The sequence below is a fragment of the Corylus avellana genome, chromosome 10 (genome assembly GCF_965113065.1).
Source record: "Corylus avellana chromosome 10, dhCorAvel1.hap1.2, whole genome shotgun sequence".
In the NCBI taxonomy this organism is placed as follows: Eukaryota; Viridiplantae; Streptophyta; class Magnoliopsida; order Fagales; family Betulaceae; genus Corylus; species Corylus avellana.
The window spans coordinates 18,377,389-18,394,189 of NC_142499.1; the positions used below are offsets into that span (position 1 = coordinate 18,377,389).

General features: G+C 35.7%; 1 protein-coding gene and 1 pseudogene across 2 annotated transcripts; one reads left to right on the forward strand and one right to left on the reverse strand.

Annotated features, from left to right (window-relative positions):
• Positions 1–5,602: 5,602 nt before the first annotated feature.
• Positions 5,603–8,087, reverse strand: LOC148583441 (organelle RRM domain-containing protein 2, mitochondrial-like). The gene is made up of 4 exons (XM_088511274.1): positions 7,942–8,087; positions 7,130–7,198; positions 6,009–6,115; positions 5,603–5,767 (listed from the first exon to the last, which is right to left on the reverse strand). Exons 1-4 carry the CDS (start codon positions 8,081–8,083, stop codon positions 5,675–5,677), a joined length of 411 nt encoding a protein of 136 aa, XP_088367400.1. The 5' UTR covers positions 8,084–8,087; the 3' UTR covers positions 5,603–5,674.
• A 1,844-nt stretch (positions 8,088–9,931) lies between these two features.
• Positions 9,932–15,724, forward strand: LOC148583442 (uncharacterized; annotated as a pseudogene). The gene is made up of 8 exons (XR_015909346.1): positions 9,932–10,104; positions 10,221–10,307; positions 10,685–10,829; positions 11,291–11,426; positions 11,563–12,384; positions 12,594–12,648; positions 13,636–13,690; positions 15,106–15,724. The product of XR_015909346.1 is annotated as an uncharacterized LOC148583442 (transcript).
• Positions 15,725–16,801: the final 1,077 nt, after the last annotated feature.

Here is a 16,801-nt window from a genome sequence, read left to right on the forward strand (position 1 = left end):
CATCTTGAGGGGGGTATTGGAATACACATGAAACATGTGTTAAATTAGCTGGCATGAGCTGTATTGGAACAGACATGAAACATATGCTGGATTAGGATTAAACATGTGTTTGATTAGCTAAAACTTAGTGGAGAAGTTTATTATTAGTTTAGTGTATTTTTTACAGCAAAGTCTGTTGTATAAATACTCTTCTGTACATTTTTTATTCATTAATACAGAAATCCTAGTGATTCAACCAAAGAATACTTTCTGTGCTCACATACTCTGTTCTTCATTTTCTCTGTTTTTCATTCATCCACAACATTTTGAATCTCACTTTTGATAATCCGCGTCGTACGGCCTAGATGGGTCGGGTGCGGCCCTGAATGTCATGGGTAAAAAGGTGAAACCCGAGATCCGAGGTTCGGCTACCATTTTGAACGGAGATTTACTGAAGGAAAGTTCGATTAGAAGAAATTAATCAGAGAGAGAGACTACCGACGACTTAAGGTGGTTGTCGATGGTGTTGAGGTCGGCGTCTAGATCGTACGGCCTCGACGGGTCAAGTGCGACCTTGAAGGTCTTAGGGAAGAGGGTGAGACCTAAGCTACAGGGTTCGGCTACCATTTTGACTGGATATGTTGCCTGAGAAGATGGTGAGAGAGAGTTGATGAGGGCCTACTTCGCATAACCGGGCTGAACGAGAGTGGTAGAAAGAGAGAGAAAGGTAAAGATAGGCTGGAATATTGAGAGAGAATAAACTTAGATTTGAAATTTTGAAATTAAGATGCCTGGGAATATGCCATCTACTAAAAAATGGGTGTTTTATTCTGAGTCATTAGATGCATTCAATGGCTCAGATTTGTTAAAAAAATCCACTGGCAATTTTTAAGGAATAGCCGGGGATCTTGATCCGTCTGTTCCATTGATCAAGTCCAACAATCAAGATTAAATTCAATAAAAAATTGGACGGATACGATTAAATTAAATTCAAAATTCAAAATTTAAGAATTATAAATAAAAATTGTGTTATTTAATATTATTTAGGGTCAGTTTGTTATTTCAATTTAATGTTAATTTAATTATTATATGATTGTATCGGGTCAATGTTAATTGTTATATACTTATATTATATGATCTTATCATCACGATTCACTAGATATGATTTAAATTCAAATTGTTAAGTTTTTACTTACCGCAAATTGTGATTATAACTTTATAATGTATAAATTATAGGAAACACATTCGTTACTTAATTATTAATCATTTAATCTAATGGTAATGCTCAAACTCTAAGTACTAGATTCCTCATGAGTGACTCATACTTAAATTATAAGATCATATTATCTCACAATATTTTTCTTATTTAAGATTAAATGTTCTTTAAATCACAATGTCAAACGTTTTATGTCACACATATTAATCACTATTATCATATTACATATAGTATTATTTAGTTAATATGTTAAAATGTTAATGCTCAACACGGGTCAAGTATATAATGTCAATATTAATATATATTGTAACTTATATGTAAACATTTATATACTTATATGATTGTATCATTATATGGGTCAATGTTAATTGTTATATAATTATATTATATGATCTCATAATCACGATTCACGGCATATGATTTAAATTCAAATTGATAAATTTTTACTAACTGCAAATTGTAATTATAATGTATAAATTACAACAAACTCATTAGTTACTTAATTGTGAATCATTTAATTTAATGGTGATGCTCAAACTCTAAGTCCTAAATTTATCATAATCTAATGATCATACACTCATACTTAAATTATATGATCATATTATCTCACAATTCATATTAATATTATATTAGATTTAAGATCATGTGATATACCGTATACGTTTTCTAAGAATAAATTATCTAATTATAATGCATTAATTAAATAACACAATAACTTATGCATATATACAATATGATTATATAATGATTAATGATTATGTGATATATGATTCCAATTTTCAAAGTATAAATAATACTTTTATTAAATGACACAATAACTTGTATCATATGATAAAATGATTAATGATAATATCAAATATATTTATTATTATACATATATATAATTGGGAGAGGCTTACATACAGTCCTTCTAAACTACTGCAATCTGCGGTAGTTTAAAAGGACCGCTGAGATCTTTTAAAGGAAATTTTAACCCAAAACTGCAGTGCTTTTTTTTATATAAAAAAAAAATTGACGGCAAGGAAGATGCCCGTTAAGTACTCCCCAGCCAAATGTTATCTCCCTCTTCCCCAAAACTTCTGTGAGTTCTCTTTGTTCTCTGGTGTGCTATGGGTAGAAAAGCCCAAAATCGACAAAATCTCCAGCCTCTCGGTACTTGTTGACGAAGATGCCCGTTAACTCGCATCTCTCTCGTCTCCAAAACTTCTCTGAATTCTCTCTCTTTCTGTTCTCTGGTGTGCTATGGGTAGAAAAACCCAAAATCGATGAAATCTTCAGCCTCTTGATGCTTGTCGACGCCGGTAGCCCTTAAACGACGGTGACCTTTCTTATGCTTCCAATCCTGTTGTCGCTATGGGTAGAAAACCCCAATATTGATAGACCTAGGATTTCTTAGGGGTTGTGGCGCAACAACTCTACCCAAAAATGGAGTCCTCGCCTCTGCCCAGAAGTCTGCAATGTTGGCCAGTCGTGCAATAAGCCAATAAGGTGCACAGTGAAGAGCACAATGGGAGATGGGCCACACTGTTTTGGTTGATTTTGGCATGTCTTGCCATTATGAATGATGATGGTGCATTGGAACTAACCTGTCAGGAGAGTGATTGACTACCTCTGTAGTTGGAAAGAAAGAGTCCAAGGTCATGGCTTTTGGAGTCTTCAGTAGGGCCGGCGTTGATTAAAAAATTTTTGGGTTTTCTACCTTTAGAGAAGAGAGATAACGTTTGGATGGGAGTACTTAACGGGATCTTCCTTGCCGTCAATTTTTTTTTTTTTTTTTTTTAAGAGAAGCACCGTAGCTTTGGGTTAAAGGGTTAAAGTTACCTTTAGGAAGATCTCAGCGGTCCTTTTAAACTACCGCAGATTGCGGTAGTTTAGAAAGACTGTATGTAAGCCTCTCCCTATATAATATATATACACACATATGTATAAATAACAAAAAAAAAAAAAATTAACAAAGGTATATAATATATTTGTTATTATTGAGTAATGTTAACTATATAATGTTATTTGTCACTTAATAAAAAAAATATACGAGTTTGCTCACGAGTTTAGCCGAGCCGAGCTTGCTTCGTTTAATATTTAAGCCGGAATTTGTGTTTACGAAACGCTTCATTTAATATTCGAGTAGAGTACGAGCCGAGCCAGAGCTCGCTCGCAAGCGGCTTGATCTCTTAACACCCCTAAAGGGAGAGAAGCGGTTGGAGAAAAGACAAGAAACCCTAGCAGTAAGTCCGGATTTCCCCCGGATAGTTTTCTTGTGCTAAGCATTACTCCTTGTCAAATCGAGTGGTAATTAAGGGGTTTAAAGTAAAGTTACCCCAAATAATTAAATAAATAAACCTTAAAAAAATGAAAAAAATTCATGGGGTGGCCACCCACCCCATTTTGGTCATTGGGGGTGGAAAAATCCACTACGAGTTGGACAATCTCACTAACTTGATAGACATTCACTTAGATTTTAACAATTTTGAAGGTGGAAATCCCAAAGGAATTTGAGAACTTGGTGAATCTAGTTTGAATGAGTTTGTACTTCTGTGAATTGGAAGATATTTTGTATTTGCATCCTTTCACTTTGTATTTGCATTATATGAATGCAAATACAAAGGAGTTGGGCATATCTATGAATGCAAGTCACTGGTGCTTCCAAACCTTCACCAGTGACTTGATGTATATGGGACGTGTTGGAAGCCCATCCAAGGAGTTGGGCAAATGATATTACTGTAAAAGATATTAGGTTGCATATATTACTGCCAACTCGGCATTATAGTACGCTAATCAAAGTGCATCATTTTGGGAGGTTTCTAGCCAGCCGTCATCAATTGCGTAATGTGCCTGAAATTTAGAAAGGGAGAAATCATATTTAGCTCTTACGTTTTGGTTTGAATTCGATTGTCTCTAAAATGCTCACGTGAGTTTCAAATTAATGTTTCCGTCACTTTACCGTTACAATTAAGGTTTATTTGCCTACCATGTGTGACACATGTGACATGTTGTACGCATGGTGTTGGTGTCATATTTGTATTGACATATTTGCCACAAGATTAATATCTAGATCACAAGAATATATACGTTCAAGATATCCAAACCCAACAAACTATATTATTTTGTTGTAATTACGTATTTCCATAAGTGTTGACCATATCTTTGGACGTAAAAGTCATACTTAGCCAAATTTTTATGAAAATACTCTTAGTTTAACACTCACTTAACAAACCAAATTTACCTATTATAATTATTAATCAATAAAAAAGATTATTTAAAAAATAAAAAAAAATGAAATAGGAAGGGCTAAGCCACTGCCAGCCACCCCTAGTGGGTTGGGGGCTGCCATTGGAAAGGTTTGTTACAACCCCTAGCCCTAAGTTTTGGTGGCCAAACCACCGTTTGGCCACCATTTGTTTTTACATTTTTTTAAAGTTGTATTTGTTACTTTAATATTTTGATTTTTTTTTTTAAAAAAAAAAAAAAAATTCATAGAAATGCCAATTAAAAATGGCCATGTGTAACAACTAGCTTAACTGCAACAAATAGCAATTTTATGGACTCAAATGTCATAGTTTTCTTTGTGGAGTTTTATATAAAACCGTTGTTACCTAAATTTTAAAATAAAACGACTCTTAATTGTTATTTGGGTTAAATACTTCAGACCCCCTTAGGGTTTGTCAACTTTATTTTTTTTCTCCTAAGGTTTCATTGTTATCACAGGACCCCCCTGAAGTTTTGATAAAGAACCAAGTTAGTCTATCCGTTAGTTGACCGTTAGGATTGACACATGGACCAATAAGATGTTGACACGTGGCACATATTTAATTTTTTTTTAATTAAAAAATGTATTTTTTTTTTTTAAAAAAAAAAAAAAGCAAAAAAATTGGGGGTGGCTCTTGGCCATTTGGGGGTGGCCTGCCTAGTGGGTGGCTCGGCCACCCCCAATTTTTTTTTACTTTTTTTTAAAAAAAAAATTTAAAAAAAAATTAAATATGTGCCCCGTGTCAACATCTGATTGGTCCACGTGTCAATCCTAACGGTCAACTAACGGATGGACTAACTTGATCCTTTATCAAAATCCTAGGGGGGTTCTGTGATAAAAATGAAACCCCAAGGGTGAAAAATAAAGTTGACAAACCCCAGGGGGTATTAAGTATTTAACCCTTGTTATTTTATTTTAGAAATCGGACCGAAAAGACCTTAAAAACCTGAGGTACACATGTTGAATAATATAACCAAGAAATACGGCGTCGTATAAAGACGGCCCCTCACAGGCTCACTAACCCTAGAGAGAAGAGATAGATCACCCCCAAAAGGCTCTCCCTCTCATTTCCCGCCTTTCCACTCTTCAACCGATCCACATTTCTCAGCCTCCCTCTCTCTGACCTCAAATGGACGACAAGAAGAAGAAACGACGGCGACCTGACCCGAGCTCCTCAAACAGTAAAGCTGGTACACCTCACAATCCAATCAATTGGTTTAATTGATCATCAGCTAGTAAGGTGGGTAAGTTTCTGGAGATGCCGACTGTCCTGGAGGAATTCTTGGTCTCGCGTATTCAGCAAAAATTACCCATCCTTCAAGAGTCTGCAACACCACACACAACAATAAACATTAAGTAGGCTATTTCGTAACAGCCTAGAAGAAATTGAGCGGAGGCATCAATAAAACAAAAAGTTTAGTCCTCTACCATTGACAAAATCAAAGAACAATAGTCAATGAACTACATGGTTTCCATCATTCAAACCATAACGGTTCACACACTAGTATCATCTTCTTAGCTTTTTATCCAGCACACAAATTGACAGGAAATTCAAGGTAGACAGACCTCTCCATCCATCCCTTTCACTCCGTTCTCTGAATCTTCTAAGGTGGCATAGTTCACAAATCCATAGCCTTTTGAGTATCCAGTAGCACGGTCTGTCACCACCCTGGCTGAAACATAGGCAAAAAAAGCTATCAATGGCATAACCGAATAATCTCTACCTAGGGCAAAGATCAGTGAACACAAAAAGGCCATTATCTAACCCAATGCAAGATGATATTTCAATACTAAATCCTTACTACCATTTATCTATTCCAAATTTATAAATCATCCCAGAAATTTGTACATTTCATTATATAGCCTATACCCACTATGTGATGCACACAACACAGTTAAAACATAAGATTATGAACTTAACAGTATTCTTTTAATTGGTAATTGGTAAATTGCCCCAGCTGGAACTTGAACCTGCAACCACACCCTCCACACCATTCTTAAGAGGGGAAGGAAGTGTCATTTGAACTATAAATCATTGGCATAAGATTATAAAACCGACAGTTATCCTTCTTAGGTGAAAATTTTCAACAACAATCATAAATTCAATATTATATGAGCTGAGTGGCAATCAACTGGACCCAATCTAACCTATCTCAAATATTTTGGGTTCACTGCTCAAGCTCCCGCATATCCAGGCCCACTTCATGGAACTCAATTATCCAGGCCCACTTGTCCTTTCCCAGTTCATTATAATGCCTTCATGCCAAAATAACTGATCCAATGGTAGCATATGCCAAAATAATGAATGCAAAACGAAAGGTGAAATACTCTCCACCCATCCAAGGATAACATGACAAAAAGTAATGTCAATGAAATCCAATTTCCTGGTGTGTGCCAATTATCAATCCTCCCTGACAAATTCAATCCTCAAATACTTTGATATGCCATACACCGACTTTACTGATGTAAAAACAAGAAGTGCAAAATAATAATCGACCTCTAAAGCAAATGACAATTTTAATATTCATGATTAGCAACATTGATTTTTTCTTAGTTGTATTTATTTGGGATTCAGTTTCACATAGACAAAACGCAAATCTCGACAAATTGAACATCACAGGGTCCAATTAACATTTTAAGAATTAAAGAAAAATAAAAATGCAAAACCATTAAAAAAATGACTTTACCGTGAACAACTTCACCAAATTGAGAGAAAGCTTCTTGAAGTTTCTCTGATGTGGTTCTCTTGTTAAGCCCTGTAAGCACAAATGTTGAATGATTCTATCAGGCCATAATCATGCATATATTACTCCAACAACACAAGGAAATTTCCTGCTAATACAAGTAGCTGCCAAGACCCTAACCATAGTTGGTGGCACTCCCAACAGTATACCTTGGTCGATCCCCTTATCAACAATTGTAATAGAAAAAGACAACCTCTTTCCAACAATCCATTTGCATCAAGGGGAAGGAATAATGAGAAATGTTTATGAATTTAACTTAAAAGAAGATAGACGCCAGGGAGCCTATTCTTGATCCATCAATAAGGTAACCGACTAAGCACTGGAGCATGCTTATCTTTTTGATGGAGCACAGTTCAAGGAGAATCTTTATGGGACTATATATATTTATTCATTTATTTTGCCACAATATACGTATGATATTTATTCTAAACTATTTCTTTGTACCTAAATTATCTTTTATGGGAAAAAAATAAACAAATTTGCAATAATTTAAAAATCCCAAATTCAAACTTACTTAACAAGCCCATCCCATTCTTTTAGAAGACCCCATAATCTAAATCAAAATCTGAAACAAAAGCTCCCTCATGAGTCATAAAAAAGATGGCCCATAAAATATACACCAGCAAGAAATAAATAGAGCGCTCTCTAGGCTTGCTAAAAATCTCAAATATAGAGATAAGAAATTAACAATCAAAACCCATTCATGGTAAACGACAACTAATCGTAATTTCAATTCTTGGTGAGGCAAGTATTACTGTGGACAAATAGGGTCGTCAAAGGAGAAACAGCAGGCTTATTACTAGCATTAGCAACAAAGGCCGAGGCAAAAACAGAGGATTGAGAAGAGAATACTGAAGTGGATAGAAACCGCCTCACAAGTTCGGGCCTGAGCGCCATTTCTAGTCAGCTTTCTTTGATACAGTGGAGCAAGCAAACCTGCTTTTGGGTGTGGCTGACGGGAGGAAATGAAAACGAACCATAAACCCTAAACCCTGACTTGTTTTCGCCTTTTATGACTTTACCGGGGGTGGCTTCAGGGTTGTTATTTAAACCGAAATAAATGTCACAAAAAAAAAGGGAAAATTTTTTATTTAATTTTCTAAAATATTGTAGGTCTACAAATCGTGACATTGAAAAAAAAAAAAAAAAAAAAAAAAACAATTTGCATACATTTTAATTCTAGAAAAAAAAAAAATCTCACTTATAAAATTTATGGTAAATATATTATAAATCCTTGAGTCAACTCGTCAAAACTAAAAAATTCATAATTTTTTTTTCTCTGTGTCAATCGAAATGCCAATAATATTCCTACTGTCAAAATTGTGTAACCGCCGCTAGTCTATATAAAATGATGCATTTTACGATATGTTATATCAGTCGAAATTTTTGATTCAATGTCTCCACTGTAGACACGTAGGATCAAAACTCACCGTTTAGGCACCATTCAAAACAGTGAATTTTGGTTGACTTGAAACCTCCAAATTGAAAGAGAGGTCCACGATTCACATCCCAAGAGCCTGCCGAAGCCTAGCCCATAGCTTGCTGGAGACGACGCCGGAGCCCAGCCCAGGCCTCTCCGATGCTCCCTCTCTCCCTCTCTCTCTCTCTCCAGCGGCAACAGAGACCTTGTTGGAGCCCAGCCCAGCCCAGAGCTTGTTGTTGAAGACGCTAGGGCCCAGCCTAGATTTTGCCGGAGAAGGCGCCGAAGCCCAGCCCAGACCTCTTCGGTGCTCCCTCTCTCTCTCTCTCCGGCGACAACTGAGATGCCAGTTCCCCTCTTGTTCTCTGGTGCTCTCTCTCTCTCTCTCACCGATGACAGTAGAGAACCAAAGCCAAGATGTCAATGCCCCTTTCTCTCTCACACAGACCGGCAAAGAAAAAATATTTATCGGTCACCGAAAAGCCAGATCAAATAATTGAAATCTAGTGTCAAAAAATTGCTGCAATCTCTGGTTTTAAAACCCATATCAAGTTTCAATCTCTGTTTTTTTCTTACTTGAAATTTAGTGTCAATTAATTGCTTAAATATCGCTAGATCCACTAGCCATGTTGTCTTTCTCTTATTTCAATTCTTCAAACTCCTCCAGTGAGAACTTGCATGATGCCGCTGATGAGAACTCCTCAATTTTTTGACCCAATCCACTGCCATCGGGTGATGTGTCATGGACTCCCATTGCTTCTTTGCCCAAAAACATAACGACCTGAATCGTAGACCTCTCTTTCGATTTGGGAGTTTCAAAATAAAAACTCCAAGTAAGCCAAAACTCATCGTTTGGATGGTGCCAAAACAGTAAGTTTTGATCTTATGTATTCACCCGAAGTAAACACGTAGATCAAAAATTTCGACTGGTATGACATATCGTAAAACACATCGTTTCATTTACACTAACGGCGATTACACAATTTTGACGATAAGAATTTTATTGACATTTCGATTGATTCAAGAAGTAAAAATTCGAAGAAAAAAAATTTAGAGATTTTTTAATTTTTGCAAATTGACTAAAAGACTTATAATATATTTACCCTAAAATTTAATGAGAAAGAAGGCTACAAATTTCAAATAAGTTATTTTGGTATATTATTGTATTAAATTTTCTCTCGTATAATTATATCTTAAAAAATAAAACAAACAAATTGAAATTAAACAAAAACATGTAAGTTATGTTTTTCCCCCTAGCAGATATATTCAAGTTATGCGAATTTGTTTTTATTTTATTTTATGTGTTCTAAGGCATGTACCATCGGTCCATGCCTACTGGAACAGCAATATTTCAAATTCTTTCCTTCTAATTCGAACGCTATGGAAAAAGGAAATTGAAATAGAAAACCGGTTGAGCTCGTTTTACTCCCATGGCTTCTACTTCTGGTTTCAACCAAACCGACACCAATGATGGCTAATCTTCTTACTTCCAGAAAACAATTTAGTGTTTTTCTCTACTTTCTCACAACAAAACCCTCCATCCATAATTTGCTAGTTCTGTCTCCGTTCTGACAAAATTTGTGCTTTTTTTTTTTTTTTTAATTGGTTTTACAAGGTATGCTTGCACGATTGGTGGTTGATTAAAGCCGGAAAGGACTTCGAAGGGAAACGACTAGCCGTTGCGGGGTTTACATCCAGAGAGTAATCTCTCTTTCGTTCTCTCTTTTGGGGTTTAGGGTTTTGTTTTCAAGAATTTGTATTTTGGTTTGATAATTGCCCTTTTTTGGTTGCTGAAAATGAATAGAAATGTTGTATTTTTTAAGTACATTTGAGAGTTTTGAAAACATTTATTCTGGTAAGCCACCGTTGTATTTGGAGTGTATCAATTCAGAGGTCCTAAAAAAGAATCAAGTGTATATTTTTGTTTATCTTCCCCTATTATCACTCTTCAAACAGGCAGTGTTTTTGCAAACTTTTATTGTATCGATTACACAGTAAGTGTTCATGAGCGGAGAGAATGTGGGAGGGGTTTTTACTTTTGGGGTTGATTTGATTTGATTTTTTATTTTTGGTTTCAGGCAACAAGCTGTGCGAGTGTTTTCCTCGGCACATATAGTCAATAGATACGATGTTTTTACTCTGGAGACTGCCGATGGGATATGTGTATTGCTGAAAGGGTTCATTAACAAGCTGCGCACTAACGATAATGGGTTTCCCTCCACGGTACTATGTTCTTTTCCAAAAAAAAAATTTCCCAACTGAAATAAGCTCAAAGAAATGGATTTGGCAAAATTCTTGATATTATGGCCTAGACCTTAAGAGAGAAATGCTGTTCTCTATGCTTTTTTCTTCTCACTTTAATATATTGATGCAATGAAGAAACAAGCAATGATGAAGGAGTTTGTATATGATTTTGTTTTTTCTGTTTCAAGCACAGAATAAAGTGAACTCTATGCAGGCATTTTGTCTATGTCCAAGTTCATCAAACTGGCATTGACATATCAAGTCGTAGCTCTGCTTGTCCATTTAACATTCTCTAAAAGTTAGTATTGTCATTGACTGAAGACATGTCAATCCATTGTAGGGTTGCAAATGGCATTCCATTTGCTAAAGTAACAAGCATGCTCCTGTCATAAAGCTGACCTTGCAAGTAATTGAAGCTTACATCCTTTCATTCCAAGCAGGTTTTTAGTCGTTTCGTGTTTGGCTTTCCTCCTGACTGGGAGGAATGTGCTGCAAAGTTTTTGGAAGGAGATTCTTCCACTGATGTTCTTTCAGGAAGTATACCTGATTCAGAGGAGTTTGCCACTCATCCACAAAGTAATATATTCCATGCCAGTTTGTTTTGATCATATTTAGTTATTAAAATTGATCAATACCTGATAATTCTGTGAAATTCTTAACTTTGACTTTTGAAACATTTTTTATCGTCTCTCCATCTACTGGGAATATGCAGTCGTTGCTAGTGAGAAAACTGTTACTCCATCTTCAGAACAAACTCCGAAAAATCACAAGCAGGTTATTCATGAAGATAAGCATGACATTGAAGCTTCAAAAGGTTGTTCTCATAATGCCAGATTGCGGAATCTGAAAAGCAATCCGAAGAATGACCCAGAATCTAGATGTTCTGTGAAGCATAAAAACAAAAGGTTGAGTCCCATATCAAAGACATTTGAAATCCCAGATGGAGCAAAACTGAAGAGTTCATCAGGTACCACCAATCAATCCAAGGGCAAAATAGACATATCAGATAACTTACCAGACGATTCTATGGGCCGAATGTTGGAAAAATTGTCAGTGAATGTACAAAGAAAACAGAAGGAAGAGAAATGGGCAGTCAATGGGTCGAAAGGTGCAAGAAATAAGATGAATTCTGTTCCATTGGTGTCTGATGATGTGAGCAATATTTTACAAAATAACAGCTCTGAATTTGAGGGCATTGATATCTCCAGTCCGTCTGCTGATGAAGTTCAAGAGCCATTGCATGAGAACACCATAAGAAAGAAGATGTTGAGCACGTTGGAGATGGTCCAGGGCAGAATTCTGCTGCTAAACACGCACTAGACTCTGGAAACATTATGACTCAAGGTGGTATGCAGTCAAGGAAAAATAATTCAGCTAGGTCTCCCATTGGGCGTGTTAATAAAAATCGTACAAAGGACTTGAAGAATGCAGTAGATGAAGGTGAAAGCGATGCTAAAGAACAAAGCACCAGCAGAAAGAAAATATTTATTGTTTCTCCAGAATTTTTGAGTTTTGGACGATCTAGGTCAGGCAAGTCTGGCAATCAATATGCTTCTCTCTCTCTCTCTCTCTCTCTTGCACTGACTCAAATCTTAGCACGAAGTCAACCTCGCTAGTCATATGTATGGCAAACACAAAATCGCTTTTTTTGGAAATGGTTGGACTCCCTATAAATTGTTTAAACATCATTTTTCCCTGGTTGTGCTGTCTACTGCTTAATTGTTTTGCATATGTTGCAGGGAGAATACTTCTGCCGGCCTTGCAATTCTTGTGCAATCAATTGCCAGTTTATGATGCGGTTTGTACCTTTCTGGCTTATGGGTGATGTCTTAGTCGTGAATAGCACATGCTTGTACTCTTGTAACATAGTCAGTGGTTGATATCTGGCAAATTTGCTAGAATCGGTAGACAATATTATGGCTAGAATTCCATGGTCAGAACTTCAAACTCAAAACATCATAACTTCAAACACATAATTATATCTATGCTACCTAGTATTGTCAAAACATTTTTATAGGGCAATGGTTGGCTCTTAGCTGTACCTAGCATGACAAAGCACTGTCCGAGCGCATGTTTGACTACTCAATTTCCTTTGTCTTTTAACTTTATCTTTGTTAGAATAGTAATTAAATGATTAAGTTCAATGTTCCCTGTCAACTTAAACTTTTAGGATAAGTGGTGATTTAACATAATATTGAAACAATGGTTATCCTAAATTTGTAATTTAACTTTCATTTAAGCCAAAATATTTCATAACTTGTTGAGGGAAAGTTTGAGTCCACATGTAGGGAGTAATAAAATAGTAATTAAATCAAATTATTAGTATTTATATATTTAAGAATTATGCATTGTCTGACATTTTAGCAGTGGCAATCTACATATCAGTCTGGCTTGGGATGAGCTGTGTAAGCATAGATAGCATTCCTTAAATGTTATTTATATTTGTAAGCATAGATGTTAATGTGCAGTATCATTTTTTTCATATAGAAGTAAGGAAACATGTATTCTCTCTCTCTCTCTCTCTCTCTCTAAATGCTTCCATTGTGTTGCTTTTATCATGTCATTCATTAGATCCTTATGGAAACTTTAATTCTTACCAATCATGAGAAAATCCTTATTTCAAAATGAGCATGTCTTCCTTTTTCCAATTGTTCTTTTGTTTTTTGATTTGGGTTGGGGGGGGGGGGGGGGGGGGGGGTTGGAGGCGAGGGTGATGGTAAATATTCGTGCATTGAGACGTGTGTGTGTGTTTCATTCTTTCTAATTCTTTTATTTGTGTATTCAGGATCGTAAAATCACTGGAATTAACGATGAGGTGGCTGTGATAGGAACTTCAAGAGGTTTGTTGCCTATTTAACTACTAAACATTTATTTCTGGGCAGGGGGGTGGGGTGGGGTGAGATTGAAAATGATACCCACTTTCAGTTATACTATTTGATGCGAAAACACTTAAACTCTTGCTGTTGTTGGAGTTCATGAGCTTCTGATCATACATAGTCACCAAGTATCCCTAATCTCTTGTCCCACCTATTTTAGTTTGGCAATATGCATCCTGTCCTGAAATTTTCCTTTTAAAGCCCCATTTACACATAGGTTCTAGTTTTGGCTTAATGAGTTATAACTATATACATAGAGTATTCCTCTACCCTCTTGATAACTTTACTCTGCCAGTTGCCATTTTCAGCTGTTTAAGCTGCATATACGTGCAGCTGATGGTTTTGCCTCACTGTGTTTTTAGGGAGTAGATCAGAAGAAAAAGCGAAGGCTGTAGAAGTGAATGTTACTGGAAGCTTTAGCATTTGCTGTTGAATTTAAGGGGAATTAAGAAGGTACGTCCCTGTTTAGCAACACCTTTAAAAATGTGTTTGGCAACTGTTCTTAGAAAACAGTTTTATGAAAACTGAGAAGAAGAATTGTGTGGCTGTTTCTGAAACTTGAAACCACGGGGAAAACACTTTTCCATTATAGTGCACAGTGATATGGGGAGTAAACACAGGTATGTGGTGGCCGGATCACCCCTAAGCCACAAGGGGGTGGTCAGCCACGGCCACCCCCAAGACAGATGCGGGGGTGGCCGACCACCCCCTCAATCCTTTTTTGTTTTTGTTTTTTAAATACACTAGCTTATTTTTATAATAAAATTTTGGGACAATTTCCCTAAAATTGTTTTTCAGCAATGCATCTAACTGTATTTTCAATTTTTCAGTTTCTGAAAACAGTTTTAGGTTAGAATATGACGAAAAAGTTTTTTCAACAAAAAAAAACACAAAACTAGTTTCAGTTTTCAAAAGCAATAAACACTTTTTGAAAACAAAACATAGATTTTTTTGTTTGTTTGTTTGTTTTTTTTTTTTTTTTTACAATCTTAATAGTATAAAAATATGGCCATAAACAACTAAAACAACGATCTGTATACGAATAGAAAAACAAAATTGGACAATTGTCGAAATTTGTGGTCTTTTTGGGAATCCGAGAATACATTCAAAAAAATGCAAATAAATTCTGATAGCTTTTGGTTTTCACCAGGTTAATTGCGGGGAGAAATGCATAATTGGGTAGAATATCTACAAAACTTGTTTCTTTGTCATGGCATGGTTCCGTAGAAAACTTTACCTGCTGTAGGCATAGTACCAAATGTACTTCTAGAAAGATTTTTGATGAGAATGCAAAATGTTATATTTTTCTCCCTTAATGTTTAGTCTTTTATACTTATTTGGTGCCTAAATGTACTCATTATTCTTTTATTTTGATTTAGGATGCAAATGGAGGCGCCAAATGCAAAACAAAGCTAATTGGGCGATTTTGGACAGTTTCGACATCGCTTCATAATCTGGGCATAACTCTCTCATCTGAGCTCCGATTGAGATGATTCAAGTTGCTATGGAACACCAAGAAAAAGCTCTACAACTTTCATGTGTTGAGTTTTGAGAGATTCTGACTGCATCAAGGTCGAAATCGGGCTTGAAGTTGCTGTATCTACATTGTTGACATTCTGGAACGTTCCTTAGCATGCAAATCTAATACGCGGATCTGACGCGGTTTATTTGCGAAAGTTGTCAGATCTGGTGCACGAAAGTTCCAGCTGAAAATACTACCTTCCTAGTTATATTAGGACTTTATTTTTATTTTAAATATTTTAATTAATTGGTCAGATTTGGATATTGTTATTTTAGGATAATATTTAGAATATTTTTTTTGGGAGATTTTGTAGGCTTCTAATATGGGGTATGAACGTGTATAAAGGGGGGAATCATCAGACTACACTCATCTTCTCCCCTCTTCTCTAACTTCTCCTTTGAGTTTTAATCATGTCATTGCGTGGCCAAACTTTCATAATTGGTCGAAGGAAACGGAAGCCTCAGAATCAATAAAACTATGAGATCTAATTTGTTTTTATTGTTCAGTTTATGCTTTGAGTATTGGATGTTTTTCTGTGGCTATTTTCATGATTGTCTCGTTTAATTACTAGGAGGCCTACTAGTTTATTATTCGTTGCAATCTACTGCTAGGTTAGATATCAAATCTGTAATTGTTTGATCCCTCCAATCTGTGAAGCAACTAAGATTTAATGATTTGCTGCGTTAGAAATTATTAGATCTTAGGAAGAACGTTCGACGAAATTAAATGCAACCGCTTGTGCTTGTGTTTAGCTTCATCGATCTCTTTAATTCTTAAGGCTACTACTAGATTAAACCTTTAGCGCTTGTCTTGGGTTGTTTAGTAGTTAAGGTTAATTAAATCGTTTGTTTTCTAATTAACTGCGACTAAGGAGAGATAAGGAAAATAGTTCCTACGATGAATATTCAAAGTATGAATTGATATATATTTGCATCGATGATCAGTTGTAAAATTCCGATGGTGGATGTTGACTTAGACCAATGTTTGTTCTTTTGATTGATTTCGATATTTTAATTTGAATTGTTCCTTAGTTGTTCTTCTTAAAATTGTTTTTGTTATACTCAAAACCCTCCATCCTCGTTCATGTAGCATAAAACTAGGATAAATACTATTCGTGGGAACGACCCTTACTCGCACTACTACATATATTTTTAGAAGTATAGGTTTTATTTTTGGTTGCCTACGACAACACACCAATTTTTACGGCGGTTACCATTATCATCATATAAAGTGACATTCACATACACATGTTTGGTGTTTAGCATAAGTCACTGCTAATATCAAAGAATTGCGTGGATGGTTAAAGCAGAACATGCAAGAAGAGTGCAGTTTATCTTTGTTCTAAAACAGTTGTTCTTTTTTTTCTTTTTCTTTTTTAAGTTTAACATTTTCCTTTTTTTGTCAAATGATAGGAATTTGAGCCTCATGGCATCTACTCCATAGCAGTTGATTTAGCCAAGACACCCACTGTATGTCAATTGTCAACCTATTATGACTCACTCCTATGTATAGCAATCTATTCTATTGAAGGCCTGTCTATTATCAAATGTGCA